This window comes from Amphiura filiformis, chromosome 1 (assembly GCF_039555335.1).
Source record: "Amphiura filiformis chromosome 1, Afil_fr2py, whole genome shotgun sequence".
Classification (NCBI taxonomy): Eukaryota; Metazoa; Echinodermata; class Ophiuroidea; order Amphilepidida; family Amphiuridae; genus Amphiura; species Amphiura filiformis.
In genome coordinates, this window is record NC_092628.1 from 101,659,886 (window position 1) to 101,678,354 (window position 18,469).

The window sequence follows — 18,469 nt, forward strand, 5'->3', positions numbered from 1 at the left end:
GCATGTGCAGTTCTACTATGGTACTGCAGAGCATGATGGGATACAAATATCAGCTGCTATGGAATACCCCAATCTTATATCATTTAGAGGAAATATGCAACACTGGGCAGGAATGACTGGTGTACCTGTGCAGGTAAAGAAAGATTTAACACTGAACAAAAGGCTGCTTTCTTTCTCCATCTATACCTTTTTTGTTTCATTTAATTTTAATAGTTCTATTTAAAGCTGAGTCACACTTAAGGCCAATTACAATTGATTCTTAGTTTCCTGTTTCCCAAGCGTCCAAAAAGTAGAGAATTGCAAAATATTTAATTATTTTATTTATATTTTGGATTTTTTCTCTTTAAAAATAACTTTTAATGATTACCATTTGCTACTTTCTGACTTTGATCATATCATCTATAATGGTGAATAAACATAGAACCTAATTGTACCATTACTTATGTATAAAATCAAACATAGTAGTAAAATAATTAAATGCATGCTCCTTGTCAAAATGGCTTGATGTAGGTTGCGACCACTTAATTTAAAATAAAGAAAATAAAAGATAATTAATAATTAATAATTAAAAGTCGCCTCATCCCTGGTTTTCAACCATGAAACAGGAAACTATGAATTAATTGTGAAGGGCCTAAGTTTGCAAACATTTCCAAATAAACTTCCATTTAACCTTGCACTTGACTGCCAGTCACATCATAAAACATCTCCATCACTATGACCCAACAAAAAGGCCTCAATCTTATTCTTAGAGGCATAGTTCATCAAATCCATTCAACAGTGTTAGATGAAAAATTGACCTCACATTTTGGAGGATGAGTTTTGTACCACTGTAATCAAAGGTCATTCTATACTAAACATCCATATGGGGTTAAAGAACTATGTACTGACAGGTTGACACTTCCAACTTAGAGAAGATACTTTACCCTTCCCAGAATCCTTTGCAACACAACATATCACCTCATTACAGAAACTGACATTCCGATTGCATGTTCCATTAGTTTTTAAGTTCAGAATTTGCTATAAATGGGTCCATAGACATGAAATAACGTTATTTGCAAGATCTGGATATATGTGCTCTGTTCATAATCCCTTTCGCCACTATTACCCTGATGGAACTGTTACTGCAAATCAATTCAGAACATTGACATGGAAACAAAGCATTGTGGGAATTGTAAGATATCGGCTCTGCTTCAAACTTGTACTTGACAATCACCTCATAAACTCCCCTTGGCTGTCATCATGTTCCTTAGTAAGGCTTAGTAGAAGACAAGAGACAGTGTCATTGATGTAGTATCCTGATCAGCAGGATGTAGCCCAGGGTAGACAATGGTTCCATGCTTCTTATCCTTCAGGTTATAACCTGGTAATGAGGTCATGAAACCAATGGGTGGGCTAAGAATACACAATGTACACCCTGTTGATGGTTGGATCATAAGCTTCATACAGGATCATCAGTCTAGCAGGGTGGAGCAAGTTAATTCTTCTCTATACATAGCCATGACATTGATGAGTGTGGTTAGATTGGATCAAAACACAGATATGAACACTGATGAAGAAATGTGTGATTTTCAAAGTTATCTATGGTGAACATACTGCATAGCAAATCAAAAGCTGAATTTGCACCATTTATTGAAATATTTGCATTGTAAAATTAGGCTTATAAAATACCAATTTGACATGATTTGACTGAAAGTATCGAGGCTAATTCCTGAAAATGGGCACTCTCTCTCTCCCCCAAGATACAGATGAAGTAGCACTGATCCAACAGTTTCAATTACACTAGTACTACATGTACATTGCCGGTATTTAAGGACCGTCGATATATCGATCATAATCAATAAATCAACTATCCATATCCAATAATATCGAAATCGCCGATATCACCTTCTGAAAAAAATCAATATCCAAGTTGCCGCTAATGAAAAAAAAAGTTTTGGAAAATCAGGAAAAAAGTATCGGAGTTCCATAAGTCGCTGGAAAGTGGCTGGTGCATTTGCGAGTCCAAATGGCATAGCAATCCATAAGTCACTGGAAAGTGGCTGGTGCATTTGAGAGTCCAAATGGCATTGCATCCTGTTACATAGGTATGGGTTATGTCATAATAAATTTATGAATGAATGTAGAAGATATGAGAAAAATTGGGCGGCACATTGATTTTATCGATATTGAGTGGCCAATATATCGATTGTTTGAAATCAAGACATCAACGGTTCTTACCGCTATTACAATGGAAGCAGGGTGAAAACGTACACATTCAAAAAACAAAAAGCCTAGTTCAGGTCCTTGAATCTGAATCATAAAAAACAACCTACCTGAAGACACAAAAAGAATCCTTTACATTAAACTTGAAAGTGAAGTTGAAGTGGACCATCCATTCCTTACAAATACATGTCTTGTTATTGGGGGTATGCCCCTAATACCAAAATTACCTGTGAAACCTAGATTCTTCACTTAAGTCAAGCTCTCATGCATCACCTGCGACTAAAGTGGCTCACTTGTTAGATGTGTTCAACCACCGAAGTGTGTTGTTATGATTGAGATGACAGCCGAGCTAAACTCAGGTAGTTTGTTTCCATTCTTTGGTGGCTTGAGGCAGTTTCTATGCCCTTTTTACAGGTAGCCATATATAGGCTTGTAGCTATGTAACTAATACAGGTGTATCCTAACACCAACTAAAGTAAAAGTAACAGGTCTTTGCTCTGGGATGTTTAAATAGAACCTAGGATCACTTTATATTAGCAGAAATTGTAGAGAATATTGGAATGCCTCCCCTTCAGTGCTAACTGATGAAAAAGCTTGATTAGACCAGGGAAGTGATTAGACCAAGTTCTACTAGATGTCGAATTGGTGCCACTCAAGTTACAATTGCAGCATTTCAATTTTGCTCAATTCCAAAGGAATTGTCAATTTTACAGGATTCACTTTTCTGCCAATTAGGGTTACATCAGTAGGGCGGAAATAAAATTGTGGTTTACAGAACATCATACTCATAGTTTTAGCGTTGTAAGCTTGTAATTAAGGCCAGGACCAAACGACATATTGACACATGGGGAAAGAAATGACTAGCCATACACATAATAATATTGCAACCCTGGACATATCCTGGAAGCTTGGTAGAGCACAGGTTTGCTTAGATTTGTTTATCCCCAAAGTTCTCAAAAGCATGAAAGTGACCAAACTAGTAAAAATAATCAAAAGAGAAATGTTTTACAGATTTCTGTCACTCAATATATTTGAATAGGTCTACAGCGCACAGTATTTCATGCTTTACAGGCCTAGGATTGTACTTAATTTGTACTAGGCCAGGGATCAAATCCACTACATTCCATAACTCAATGTATGCATCCAGGCATGAATGATGTTACAAAAAAGACTGCATTCACTGATAATACCCTGTCAAAGTTAAAATATCACCTCATGTTTCACCATGCACAGACACTGTATTATAAGACAGACCATGTAGACTAGGCCTCTACAGAATATGGCTAGAATACTTTGATCCAGATCTGCAATTCTTGCATCAGACTTTTTTATTTCAAACAAATTTTTGGACACAAACCGTAGTACTTTTTTTGGAGACAAGTCATACTTATACAACAAAACAGACCCCCTCCCCCGCATGAGGCCGGAGTAGTACACCATTTTTTAATTCACTTTATAGCTTTTACACATATTCCGAAGCTACGTGAAATTTTGTGAAACTATCGATTCAAAACAATAGAAGTAAAGGATTCAAATGACCCTTTAGCAAACCTGTAAATTATGTTAATTTAGTGCGCCAAAAACTAAAAGAATGCACCTATGACCCCATGGCGCAAGTAAGTACCCATCCCATACTACCAACCCTCTGTTTCAAATAGACATCGGCCTACTTTACTCTAAAATAATGCTCAAACTTTTTATATCCTTTTTAAAACCACATCCTTCTGATTTCTGGTATTGTATGGCTAGCTTGAGTTAGGTATGATCATGGTAGTAAGAGAGATGGTATGACCAAACTTTGTGAAGACAAAGTTTACTTGATTTAGGCAAGCAGGAAGTTCAGTTTGCCTTACTGATGAGAGATGAAACCACTTCAGAGTCCCAAACTTTAATGAGGTCACCCAATAAAACCAAATAAGGTCAACAGTACCACCAGAAGAAGATTGCTTCCAACAAAAATGTGGCCGGGGAGGTATTTGTATGGGAAAGCCAATCATTTACATTACAACATTTATGATAGATTCAACTTTAATTCAAGTATAAAGTTCACCCTGAAAAATTCTACCAGGTTATTAAAATTCATGTCATTATAACCTTTAATAGGCCCTACACATAAAACCTTTGGCCAGGCCATGGTCACAGGCATGGCTTCCTATCCCTGTTATGGTGGCTGGCACCCGAGGGGTTGGTGGTTCAAAACTGGGGCAGGAAAACAACTTTTCTCTTCATCTTCTTTCTTCATCCCTACTTTCTTTCCACTGCAAAAAGCAGAAAATGACATTGGGGTTAAAGGAAGCATGCATAAAAGAATCCTTGATTGGTTCCTTAACTTTCAATTTTACATAATGTCCTACTGACTGATCCTGCCTCATGTCATGTGAGCAGTACAGGAACTTGTTGTATTCAATTGAAAGTAAAAACTAAAAGCAAAAGGCTCCTATAAGCAAGGCTACAGTGTTGTTGAGATTCACATTCAGTGAACTTTAATGCTCTACATGCTAGCCATTTAAAAGTAAAAAGTCCAAATTTTGAGATATTTTTTCAGAATCTCAAGAGCTTTTATTAAGAAGCAGGGCCATTGAACTAATACTAGGCTTGTTTGTACACATTTTAATGCAATACTGTCATGCTGATTCCAAATATGGTCAACATACAATTTCTGAAATTTTTTAATTGAAATTTTTTTTTTGAAACTTGTCAATGTCATCAGCGGTTGTGACGGTTGTCATCACCCGCATGGAGAGAGTTAATACTGCTGGTACATTTGAAAACGCTTTCACAGACTAGCCTGTATGAATGGTAAGTTAACCTTCCACACCCTGCATTTTTAAGGATAGACTTAGGGTTTGTACGTGTATGGTTAGGTTTATTGTTATTATTTTTCAATTTGAGGCCTATCAACACACAATATTCCTCACAGATAAAGAATATTGTGAAACTCAACTCAGGTCAGATTTGAGAAAAGCACATTTTGAACCAGATGGGCATGGAAAGTTACAATTAGCCATGATAGCCATCCTTGATACAGTGATACTTGACACATGAACTTGGCTGGTCAACCAACACCTTGTTACAATCCTGCATCCTCAGGTGTGTGTGAACCTTTTAGATCATGTCACCATTAATTGCACTACTTTCCGATTCATTGATGAGAAAAACGGATGATGCTTCCTCCTCACAAGGCTACCTGTTGTCAAAATCACAGCCAACTACCCTCGGGTGCTTTAGGAAGATGTGGAAAGTGTTCATAATAATATTTGAAAGTGAAGATGATATCACCATCTTCGTTACTGTATAAATAGGTACTTTAATAGGTTCAGCGTACTTTGGACATAATTTCAGACAGTGTCATTCCCTTCAAATCTGACTTAACAAGTTAAAAGACACCTTCAGGTTCAATGTGTGTTTCCTAACTTTTGCAAAGGTGGGTATTTTTTCTTTTTCCCCTGCTTATAATCTGACATTTTGTCAAACCATGACAACTACATGTAGGGTCATCCTCAGTCAATCAAACTCTCACAGCATACACACCCCCATATGCAAATATATGCATTTTGGAATTGAGGACCTCTAGGTGCCAGCAGGGGTAGCATTAAGGCCCGAAAGTTGGGGACTGACTTAGGAATCGCAATTCTCCAGTATAATCCCATGTCAATCCTTGAGGATTCAAAGATTGTATGAACACACACACCTCATATTTGATTCACCATCTAGCCTGTTTGAAACACCATGGGGATTTAAACAATAATTAACAAGAATATTTTCTTTCAATTTTGACAACCTTTTTACCATGATATTAGACCAATGGATAGTTACACACATCCCACAGGCATAACTTGCTCAATTTTAAACAAAAATGACCATTCTCATCTTTGCTGTCTACCAGCCAAAGGCCAAACCAAATTCATCAAAATCTGTCAAACAAAACCTCAAGACTATAATATGAGCCAATGTTACAAAGCTAAAGTATACACACAAATTAAACCAAAATCAAATTATACACAAATTGTTTCTTCAACTGTGAGTTTGGTAAAAGCCACAATGGAGTAGGCATATTAATTGGACAAGCTTTCAAAACATAACCTGTGGCCCTTCATCAACACCAACACTGTTGAAGTTGAAGCTCCCAGTCCCACTGCAATGGACTAATTGGTTAAAATTCCCATATTTCCCTATAAACCAGGATCTTTGATGAAATCATTTTTATATTTTCATAGGAAAAAGGTTCTTTTAAATCAGCTTACAACAATGAGGAAGGAAACCCTCTGGGTGACTCATCAATATTTTATATCTTTTCATTGATTGATTTTTTATTGTCACTACAAATACATAAATTAACTTGCCTAGATCCTTTGTTTAATTCAATAAAGAAATTGATTGTCTCCTCCATGGCTAGTTCTCTTTTTCTGACAATTTAAAATCAAATTAAGAATAAATAGAAACTTGGCTGATATTCATAATTCTTGTGCAATAAGAATGCAATAGTCCAGACTCCAGCAACATGACATGTTCGATTAATTTGAGAAAAAAAAAATCTTGACAAAGGACAGTTCCAGAAATACATGTACATGCCTTTGCTAGCTAAAACAAATTGCCTGCAAGTCTGAAACTGCATTCTCAAATCCATTTTAAGACTGCATACTTTCATACTTTAAATTTAACAAAATATGCCTTAAATATCAGCTCAATTTCTATAATTATCAACTTCCCTGAAATGGTTGTAGGATTTATGACGCCTAAACATGAAATTGAGACTGTCATTCAAGCAGGGTTGAGTTCAACCCACAAAATCCCTAAATACCTACAGGAGCTTCAATTTAAAAACAAAGTCATCAGTGTCACTATTCCAATCTATACACCCATCTCTCTTTACATCTCAGTTTATATGTAACCTAAGAATTATTCTGGAAAGGCAATGACGTATGGATCTCAAAAGAGTGTTTTAAACTTTGTTCAGCGCTCTGTGCAGTTATGAATATGGTACTTCAATGGTGCCATCCCTTTTTACTATAGGCCAACATAATAGGCTATGGTGGGGTTTAGTTATTTTTAATAAATAAATAAATAAATAAATAAATAAATAAATAAATAAATAAATAAATAAATAAATAAATAAATAAATAAATAAATAAATAAATAAATAAATAAATAAATAAATAAATAAATAAATAAATAAATAAATAAATAAATAAATAAATAAATAAATAAATAAATAAATACTATTTTTCAGGTGACTAACTTTGGAATTGAAAGTGCTCAAACCCATTACAGGTGAATAAATAAATAAATAAATAAATAAATAAATTATTTATTTATTTATTCTGGGTTAATTTTGGCTAAAGATCCTGGTTTTCTTTATGGAATGTACTCTAACACACACCTGTCAGACAGTTCCACCTGCCCAGCGTTAGAAATTTTGGTTGTCCGGTTGCCCGGGACAACTAGAAAAGTCGCCGGACAACCAAAAATACTGATTCGGTTGTCCGCTGGACAACCATAAATCTAGCCAAAAGTCACATTTGTAGGCCTACGGACAACCAAAAACTTAGACGGACAACCAGAAATTGTAATCTGGTTGTCCGTGGGACAACCATTTATTTTTCCTAAATTCGAACACTGCACCTGCCCATTGATACTCAATACACCTGCTTAATTAAGCCTAAATAAAATTGATTTCACAGCTATTTATTTAGATGAATAATTCTTACTGAACATTCTATGACAAATATTGATTGACAGAGTATTGAATTCATCCTTTATTTATTCCTTTGCAAAAATACATTAATTTGGTACCCCAATTTCAAATACTGTAGTACAATGTACACTGGTTTAGTCTAAAACTTCTTAAGACTAGAGACTTGTATTGTTATTTCATTTCTACTTGGTAAAGTATCTCAGCCAAGAATCCTAACATGGTTAAATCCAGTGAACTGTAAGTTTGTGTGTGTGGGTAGTCTCATTGTCTCCACCTATTATGAATCACAGATTGATCCTGCTGTGTCAGATTTACAGACACAAACCAATCCTTCTTTTATGTTAAAATTTAAATAATTTACAGTTTCTAGGAAACTAGTCGCACTTTAACAACACTTTGTTTCAATAAAGTGGTCATTTAGGGTAACATTTTCAAAAGTATAAAGCTGGAAAGGGTTGCAAAATGCAAATAGCCATAGTCCAAATTTAGAGCACTGTCAGCAATTATCTGCATTTTCATATCAATGCAAAATGACTAATGACATTTAGCAATTATTTTACAAACTTTCAACTTAGGAGGTAAATTTTATGTAAATTGTGTTTTGATTCTTGTTGCCAAAAAGGCTATGATGTCAAAATATAGGCCTACCCCCACCCCCAATTTTCACTTGGCATTCAGCTGTCAAACTCTGTAAAATTATGTAATGTTTTATAAATCTGCAGCTAAATGGAATAAAAAAGAGTGCAATAATTGAATTACAAATTACTTAAATTCTGTCACTTTGTCTTGTAACTATGGAAGTATGCATGGCCACAGACCATGGCAATGCATGGCCTATTTCATTTCTGCACTGCTGACTCTAAAACAAACTGTGTTTCAGTCCTAAAGGCGGAAATAGGTCAACTCTGTAATTGCTGTATCCCTACTTCCATATATATTTAGGTTAACTTATTTAACCATTTAAGCTTTAAGAAATCACATATGGTGCTTTAATTTTTAAGATCCGGGCCAAAACAGTTTTACCCTATAAGTTCTACATTGTATGCACCCCAAACAATACATAAATTCTTGGTCCTAGTAGCACTAGCAGACATGCTATGCTTCAACTTAAATGACACCAAATAAATTGAGGTCTTTTGGGAAAAAATCTATCTTCGATATGAAAGATCAAAATTTTCAAATGATCGTCAGCTTTTCATCCCAGCTACACACAGTACATGTTAAAGCTAATGAACAGGGAGCAAGGCTCAGCAAGCGTGATTTATACAATGTAGGGGCCACACGTTTTAAACTGGGTACACCAATAGGGTTTGATGAGACCTTTGTATTGATACCATAACATTTTATGTAGCATTTACCATTCTCAAGTTATTTTGATTTTAGTGAAAAATTGACAGGGTGGAGCCGAGGATTGATTTTGATATGGAGGATTGATATAAATTTAACTAAAAATTTCAAAAAAATGTGGGTATATTGATATATTTGCTTCTTTTAATTGGTTTTATGTTGTAAAGACTTAAGAAAAATTATTTAGAAACTAAAAAAGGTAACTCTGTCCTAAAATTTAGTGAATTTCTAGTGCAAATCACTTGATTACAGAAAATGCCTTAAATTGCACTGTTTGTGTGTTTATTTATCCCTATTCGGAATGCCTCAAATGTGCGTTTGAAATATGTTTCCACACAGTGAAACCTGTAGCAGGTATCACAATAAAAGTTATATATATATACATTTTTTAAAGCTCTTGAGCCAAGGAACTCAAATTATGTTCTTTTTTTCAGCATAGGGTATATGTAAAAATATATCCCACTGAAGACAGAACATTTTTTATGGAAAATGTTGCTATTCAACTTCCACTCCATCCCTAACCAATCTTCCTACTGGGAAACTAATGTCATTTTTGGATTCCCTGTTTAATTAGGAAATACATGTGTACTTTTCTTGTACTTATGGGTTTAGTTAGGGCTGGGGTATGAGCGTTTGGACAGTATTTATTTTGGGACATTAGAGCACATCAGACATATCGAATTGCATTCTGAATACGAAGAATGTCATTCTGATATCAAATAATTTTGGTTTTTTGAAATTGCAATTTAATACACATTTTATGGCAAATCATTAAAATTGATATTTTTGATATTTAACAGTACTGAAAGTAAACTTTATAAATCTGATGATTTATACTTAACGTGTATGTAGGTGGGATGAAAAGCCGACGATCAATTGAAAATTTTGACCTTTCGTATTGAAGATATGGATTTTTTTTCCCAAAAAAAAAAAAAAATTAGGTCTTTTTGGGAAAAAATCTATATCTTCAATACGAAAGGTCAAAATTTTCAATTGACCGTCGGCTTTTCCTCCCTGCTACATACACTTTAAGAATATATCATTAGATTTATATAAAATACTTTCGAGGACTGTTATATATCAAAATTTGAAAAATATCAAATTTTTATAATTTGTCATAAAATTTGTATTATATTGTGATTTTCAAAAATGAAAATTATTTGATATCAGAAAGACATGCTTCAGATTCAGAATGCAATTCGATAGGTCTGAGGTGCTCTCATGTCCCACAAAAAATACTGTCGAAACGCATAATAAACGCTCATTTTAGATCCCTTAACAAAGAATTATATTTGTATCAAAAAGCGTGCATTTTCAAAGAGGAAAAGAATTGGAAATTTTGAGTACTGAAAAATCTACCAACTCAAAACACATGGCCTAGGTCAGTTTGGTATGTTTTGTTTTTTGGACTACATTGCAGGATGCTTTATTTTGTTCTTGCCATTTCTGGGAAGTAACAGGCGTTCAAAAGACGACTTTTAACAATGCAAATGTGATCAAATATATCCTTAAATATGGGCTCATAAAACACTTTTCAACATCGTATCGGCTATTGTATCGGACCAATGCCTGAAGAAATACATTGGCTATCGTATGAGCAGGGAAAACCCCACATCTATTCGGTTAAGCTCTAATTTTAAGTGCCGAAAGATGTCAACCATTTGCACTTTTCTTTCCATTACTGTCATATTGTGTACATGGATCGAATCCATGGGTACTGAAAAGTAGTACACCATGTCCATATGGGCCAAGGGATGGTTTGTTTACATGGCAATCATTCCTTCAGAATAGGCAATACAGATTCCAAACATATAAAAACTTACCTCATATCAGTTTTAGTTGCCCCTAATATAAACTCCAAATTGACATGACAATTAATTTTATTTGCTCAATTTCATACCAAAATCAAGGAAAACATGGTTTTGTTATTGCAAAATAACAAGAAAATCAGAAAGGTTATATCTGGTCATTTGCAGTAGGCTACTTCAGGTAATCAATATTGGTACTTGAATTGCATGACTCAGTGACTTTCTGCTCATTGTAAGAGTGATAGTGTTGTAAACTTGATTGCATAACATCAAGATTGCCAACTGACATCCTTTGTATTTGAGTTGTCTGTTGATGGTATTAAGAACTGTCATTGATGTAAACATTACACAAAATGTCAACAAAATATGCTACTGCAGAACTCTATGCCTGTATGTGTGTCTGAGGGCCGATCTGAGGGCTGATGACACACATTTGATGGGTGTACATATTGTGAAGTACCAAATCAATAGCGAAAGTGTTTGTTAAATACTTTTAGAAAATATTTCTCGCAATGACCCAGTATTTTCACTCAAAACAGGTAGACTATAATGATTTGTGACATTTTTCACATTTCTTGTCCGCCAAGGTGACCCCCTAGTTTACTGAATTTGGTCAGTTTTCCGAACTTTTCTGATCTTGATTTGAAATGGTCTATTAAAGTTTTATTCAGATTTCCTTTTACAAAATTAAGCGTACTACTAGCCGTCCAGCGCTTATTATTTGCACATGGTCCAATGCACATGCTTGACGTCACGCACGTATACGCTATGGTTAAGCTGTCAAAGGAAATCTGAATAAAACTTTACCTAATTCATTGACAGTAAGGCCCCTAACAGTCAATTTTGAGTTTCCTGTCACATAATTTCTGAAAACAAGTGAGGTAACTTTTTCATTATTCATTATTTGTCTGCCTTTCATTATATGACCAACACGCATGTAAAATGTGTTGTTATTTGCTGCTCACTAACTTGAAGATGGATGTTTGAGAGCAAATGAGATTCAAAAGTATATTACAAAGAGTCTGCAAGGTTGACAGCAAAATGTATGTTTTGATTTTGATTTTTCCACAAAAAATTAAGGGATATTCATAATTTTTTTTGCAAATATATAAACCAGTTTTCATTGGTATATTTTGGAAAATCACAATAATGAATTCAAGTGAGGGTCAGAAAATGAAGTGAGGGCGGGTGACGGGAAACTCAAAATCAACTTTCCTTGGCCTAAACTCAGTATCATCATGAATAAAATTGTGTCGTCATATCATGGATAGTAAAAAAAAAGATAGATTGATCAAATTACCCGGGCAAATTACTGGTCGTTAATTTCATGATTTGAACACGGTTTAATATCAAGAACAAAATTATTGTCAATACCATGACATTCTTAAACAGAGTTTCCCAGTATATATACATGTATGTTCCACACACTTTTATTGACAACTGACATTCCTAAGTAGTAAGGGCTTTTGCCAGCGATGGTTGGCTGTGTTGTGGTACATGGTCATGATGGTGGTAGTGCAAAAATAAACCAGTCTGCCGAATTTTGTTTACATTTATTCATACCGCTTACCTGGATAAAGAACTTCATCCGACTGCATTTGGGTTAAAGCAACATTTCCTAGAGTTATATCTTGGTCCGACATGGTGAGTACATCCATTTAAAACGGTGTAAAAGGGTAGAAAATTCAGGCGGAAGTGCAGTAAATACACAACAATCTCAACCATTGACTTTCCTTGAATGAGTTGAATCCGCTGGATCAACGAATGAATGGACTTTTCCAAGGCAGCTTTTCATTTTTTTTTTCACCGACCGCAGAAAACTGCCCCCTCTACGAGCACAATGGGCATATTATGAATTTCTTGTTTTATCTGTAAACAAAAAAACTTTTAAAAAAGTAGGAATTCTCAAATTTGTCTATTTTTTCAAGGTAAAATTTCCGTAAGACTGTAGGCCTAATAGTACTAATATAAACAATAACCTATAAATCTGGTAGCTTCTGTTAAGGTTTGTCTTTGACTCTTCTTCAGGCTTCTTTGACAGACCTGCAATCGGGCTGCAATTTCACCAACTTTTTGGGATGGGATTTATGGGCATAGGGCCTACTGTGCAGTGGCACACATTTTGGCCCGGGCACTTAACACAAATGACTATAATACGGGTATGTGCTCCCGGAAAGACACCCTTTTTGGATTTGCTCCTAAAGACCCCCTATATTTGACCAAAATAGAGCTCCATTGATTTTTATAATAGCAGCTCTAAAAGAAATATTTAGGCCTATTGCTCATTCCTCGTAGGCCTATTTCTGGTTTTTTTTTCAGGCATGATGCAGTCATGTCTACAGTAGAATTCAACTCGACCTTTGCAGGACTTAAACCCCATTAAAAGCTATTAAACCAAGATAACACTAATTGAAAACAGCTCCGGTTAAATCATATCTTCTCTGGTTAAATACACACAACATATGTGTCTGCTTTACACGTAGGCCTACAATGGAGCAATAAGCTGGGATTATACTTTCAGTTGGGTGAACGATTATAAAGCGAGCGCTAGAGAACAATTTTGTATGGTCTTTGCGAAATGAGAAAATACGTGCTTATTGTTAACCAGCGTTCTTGAACTGAATGAGAAACATGGTGGTTTGCAGACTTCACGGTTTGGAAATAATTTCTTCATATTTTTTGGTGTTATCTGTCGTTTACATAGGCCTATCCTTCCTAAAACACCAAAGTACGCATATTTCCAAACATCTAAATTAGCTAAAAATTTAGGACATGTTACAAAACTATAGGCCTATTGTCTAGAATTTTAGAGGAGTACTTTTAATATTGGCCGGTTATTTTTCACACAGCGACGTTAACTAGGCAATGTACTATCTTAATACTAACTAGCGGGTACCCGCGCTTCGCGCGGGCCCCCGCTAGATGAGTAAATGGGAGCGGTTAGTAAACGGGATCGGTTAGTATAAACGATGGAAATGGTAATCATGTCAATTGGTATCGCTTTTAACAGCTCAATTATTACGCGGTTAGTGATGTGGTAGGCCTACCATTTGTTGCCTCTACTTTGCAAACGACGTTCTTTCTTTCTTACTTTCCCGTTCTTTCTTTCTTGCTTTCCCGTTCTTTCTTTCTTGCTTTCCCGTTCTTTCTTTCTTGCTTTCCCGTTCTTTCTTTCTTGCTTTCCCGTTCTTTCTCGCTTGCTTTCCCTCCCTTTCTCTCTTGCTTTCCCTCCCTTTCTTTCTTGCTTTAATTCCCTCCCTTTCTTTCTTGCTTTCCCTCCCTTTCTTTCTTGCTTTCCCTCACTTTCTTTCTTGCTTTCCTTTCTTTCTTTCTTTCTTTCTTTCTTTCTTTTCTTTCTTTCTTTCTTTCTTTCTTTCTTTCTTTCTTTCTTTCTTTCTTTCTTTCTTTCTTTCTTTCTTTCTTTCTTTTTCTTTCTTTCTTTCTTTCTTTCTTTCTTTTTCTTTCTTTCCCCCTCCTTCTCTCTCCCTCCTTCTCTTTCTTTCTTTCCCTCTTTCTTTCTTTCTTTCTTTCTTTCTTTCTTTCTTTCTTTCTTTCTTTCTTTCTTTCTTTTTTTCGTTCTTTCTCTTTCTTTCCCTCTTTCCTTCCCTTTTTACTTATTTTTTCTTTGTCTTTCCCTTTTTCTTTCAGTTTCTCTCTTTCCTGCGTTCCATTTCTCTTTCTGTTTCTTGCTTGTTCACTTTCTTTCTCTCTCTCTCTCTCTCTCTCTCTCTTCTTTCTTTCTTTCTTTCTTTCTTTCTTTCTTTCTGTCTGTCTATTTCTTCTTTGTTTTCGTTTCTCTCTCCCTTTCTCTTTCTTGCTTTCCCGTTGTTTCTTTTTCTTTCTTTCTTTCTTTCTTTCTTTCGTTCTTTCCCTCTTTCTTTCCCTCTTTCCTTCCCTCTTTCCTTCCTTTTTTCCTTCCTTCCTTCTTCTTTCTTTACATAGGCATAAATCCGGGATGAGTAATAAATTCCTCAATATTTCGATAAGGGCATGATCTACTGAATCACCTCCATGTTGACGCATGTATGTGGGTTCCTTTATTTCTTTCGTTCGTTCTTTTTTTATATGTGTTTCTGTTTCATCAAGTAGGCCTATAGCAACATTGGGTTTCAAGAAGGTTGAGTTACATAGCGTAAATTCTGGTGTTGGGGTGGGTATAACCCCCCCCCAATGTTTTGATAAGGTCAATGGTCCGTACAATATCACCCCAAGTTCACATATAATAGATGTGGGTTTCTGACAAAATTAACCTCATTTTTGGCCATGCGCAAACTAAAAAGTGCCAATTTTTGCGGCCTTCGTGCGAATTTGTTCCACTTTTGCACAATATAATTCACCAGTAGGCCTAATTAGCTTGCCATAAATTATTCTGTCGCCAAGATGCTGGCTTCACTGTAGGCCTATTGCAAGAAATTGATTTAAACGGACCCATCCCCATGCCATGTCAAGAGAAATCTATGCCATTGTTAATGTTGCCAAAAGATGCCGGATTCACTATTAATATGCCTACTTCAAGAAATGTTTTCATCCCTCCCCCAATGTCAAAAAGAAATCTACGCCACGGATATTTAGCGGTTGCGGTTTTATACCATGCTATAATCTGCTAATAATGTCCCACACTCCCCATCGAAATTCATCACAACATGACAAACGAATAAACTCAAATTACTTTCCAATACCGTATATATGCCTAGGCCTACCTTGAATTTAAAATCTTCGGAAAGTCATCACAAAAGAAGTTTCCGAAACATGATGCACTTATGGTCCATTGCAAGCCCGATTCGACCTTTGTGGCATTAAACCCAGTTAACAGGAAATTAATCCAGTAAATCGATTCAATAAAGCAAATAAGCTCATGCATTCGATCACTAACGGCAACCAGCTTCGGTCGATTACCCCAGCTGCAGCGTGTGTAAACTCTAATTTGCATAGAGGCTGTACGTGAAATTATTGATTGGCTCCAAACAAAGGATTTGAACCGGTGCACGTAATCATGGCGCAGTGCAGTCCATTCAATCAAATGTTGTCATCAACCTATTTGATCGCAGTGCATTGTTATGTGTGTGAGACGAACTGTCGCGGTTGATTGCAATCAAACAAACGATGTCTTATGTATTACTTTGTTCCGTGATGAAAATCGTGATGTTTTATTTAATCACTCTCGAAAAATGTATTTCTTTTGTAGGCCTATTACTTTGTTTTGTGATGAAAATCGTGATGTTTTATTTCATCACGCTTTAAAACAAACGATTTCTTATGTATTACTTTGTTTCGTGATGAAAACCGTGATGTTTTATTTCATCATCACGCTCTAAAACAAACGATTTCTTATGCATTATATTTGTTTTGTTATGAAAATCGTGATGTTTTATTTCATCACGCTCTAAACAATAATTATAGTTACATTCATTTAAAGAAAAAAATCTTATTAAAACGGTAGGCCCTATGTTGTTTAGAAAAATGTAGAAAGTGATGATGATGATGATGTCGATGATGATGATGATGATGATGATGATGATGATGATGTCTCCAAAAGTGTCCCGGTTTTTTTTTTCTTGCCCTAAATCGTGCGTATCTATTAATAAGGCACTTCAATAATCAATAATCAGTCCCGTGACGGCCTCCACTAACTAGCTACTAACTTGGGTTATGGGCCCTGATTTTCATGTTCACTGTCACTTACTCATCAGCGAAGTACGACCCTTTGTCAATTACCTACCGTACCAAATTTCGGCATACTATTTAAAAACTCATCATGATGATCGAACAGAGAGTACTTTAAATGTAGCTTGTACCGTTTTCGTGTGGCATTCTTCAGAAGTGAGCGGTCCGTTTACCAAAATTTTCGGTCAAATCTCCATTCAATTAACACGGGATTTGGCTAGCTATGCCTTGCCCTCACTCACTGTTTTACCAAAGTACGAATATTTCTGAACATCTAACCTAGCTGTAATTTTAGGTCATGTTAGAGAAATATATTTGCTAGAAGTTTTTGAGAGTACTTTTAATATTGGCCGGTTATTTTTCACACATTGACGTTAACTAGGCAAATGCCTATCCTTTTAACGTGGCACGATTTGTAGAGGTCACAGCTCAATGGTGAGAGCACTGTGTATTGTGTATAGGAAAACGGACAGTAACTGCAGTATGAGTCATAATTTGCATAAACGAATGCAGTTGATTTATTATTATAGCCGTTGCGGTTACCATGCCGCATAATGCCCACTCTCCGTCGAAAGTCACCACGAACGGATAAACTAATATCACTTTCAAAATTATTAGATCACTTGGACCATTTATTTTCAAAATACGTAACTTAAAACCACCTTTGTCTCAGCCATTAATTTGTTAGTTCCGTCTAAGAGATGTGATATTTTCCGTCTTAGATGAAACTGGAAGTTTTGTTACCATTAGCGCGTCGGGAAGTTGCCACGACCTGTGCGTAATCCGCGTATAGCAACGCAGCAACGGACCGTAAATAAGCGGGCCACCATTGGTTGATCTACCGAATAAATCCAAATAATTATTTGTATTTATTAATTTATCTATCTATCTATGCATTTACCATTCATCTGGAAATGCTAGAACTTATTTATTTATCTATTTATTAATTTATAATTTATCTATAATCTCCGAGATGATACCGATGAATCGATCAGTTCCTCTTCAAAGTATCGATTATCGGCAAGTTCCTCTTTAATCTTAATACTAATTACGGCGTGTCCGTCCTCTGTCCGCGCGCTATCGCGTTCGCGTCCGCGCGTTTCGCGTTCACGCGGTGCACTATCGCGTGCTCGCGGTGCGCTATCGCGGAGTATCAACGGGAGTGTGCGCGGAGTACAGTGCGCGCATCGGAAAAGCATTACAGTGTGACTAACAGGTGCATCTCATCGGACCAATAATTATAGGCCTTTATTTTCAACATATATTTCAATACCGAACACGTGCACACACCAAACACGTGCATATAGGCCTATTTCAGCAGAACATGACTATTTCCGGAAGGCATATGAACCGTTTTTGCGTTCACGTTTCTCGCCATTGATTAAGTTGTGTCAAGTTGGGTCTTGATCATTGAGAGACGCATTTCATAGTTTAAAAAATCAGGGCAGGTATATGGGTTTGGGTAATTAGAAATAGGCCGATCACGAGAAGCGCCCGACCCGAGAACCGCGAAATCTAGTAGTATAGATTATGGCGTGTCTGTCCTCTGTCCGCGCGCTATCGCGTAGTGCTGCGGAGTACCGACGGGCGCAGTGCGAGCATCGGAAAGTATTACAGTGACTAACAGGTGCATCTCATCGGACCAATAGGCCCATTTTAAAGACATGATTAACATACCCGTTTGCGTTCACATTTCTCCCGATTGAATTGACGGCCTACATCCAGACACTACTAAAATTTCGGGGTATTTTGG

General features: G+C 36.0%; 1 protein-coding gene across 1 annotated transcript in view; it reads right to left on the reverse strand.

Annotated features, from left to right (window-relative positions):
• LOC140160984 (cytohesin-1-like) overlaps window positions 1–12,786 on the reverse strand; it is an 81,324-nt gene extending 68,538 nt beyond the window's left edge. The window contains exon 1 of the mRNA XM_072184354.1: window positions 12,623–12,786. Within this exon, the coding sequence (XP_072040455.1) occupies window positions 12,623–12,710 (88 nt within the window). The 5' untranslated portion in view covers window positions 12,711–12,786. The remainder of the gene's footprint in view (window positions 1–12,622) is intronic.
• Window positions 12,787–18,469: the final 5,683 nt, after the last annotated feature.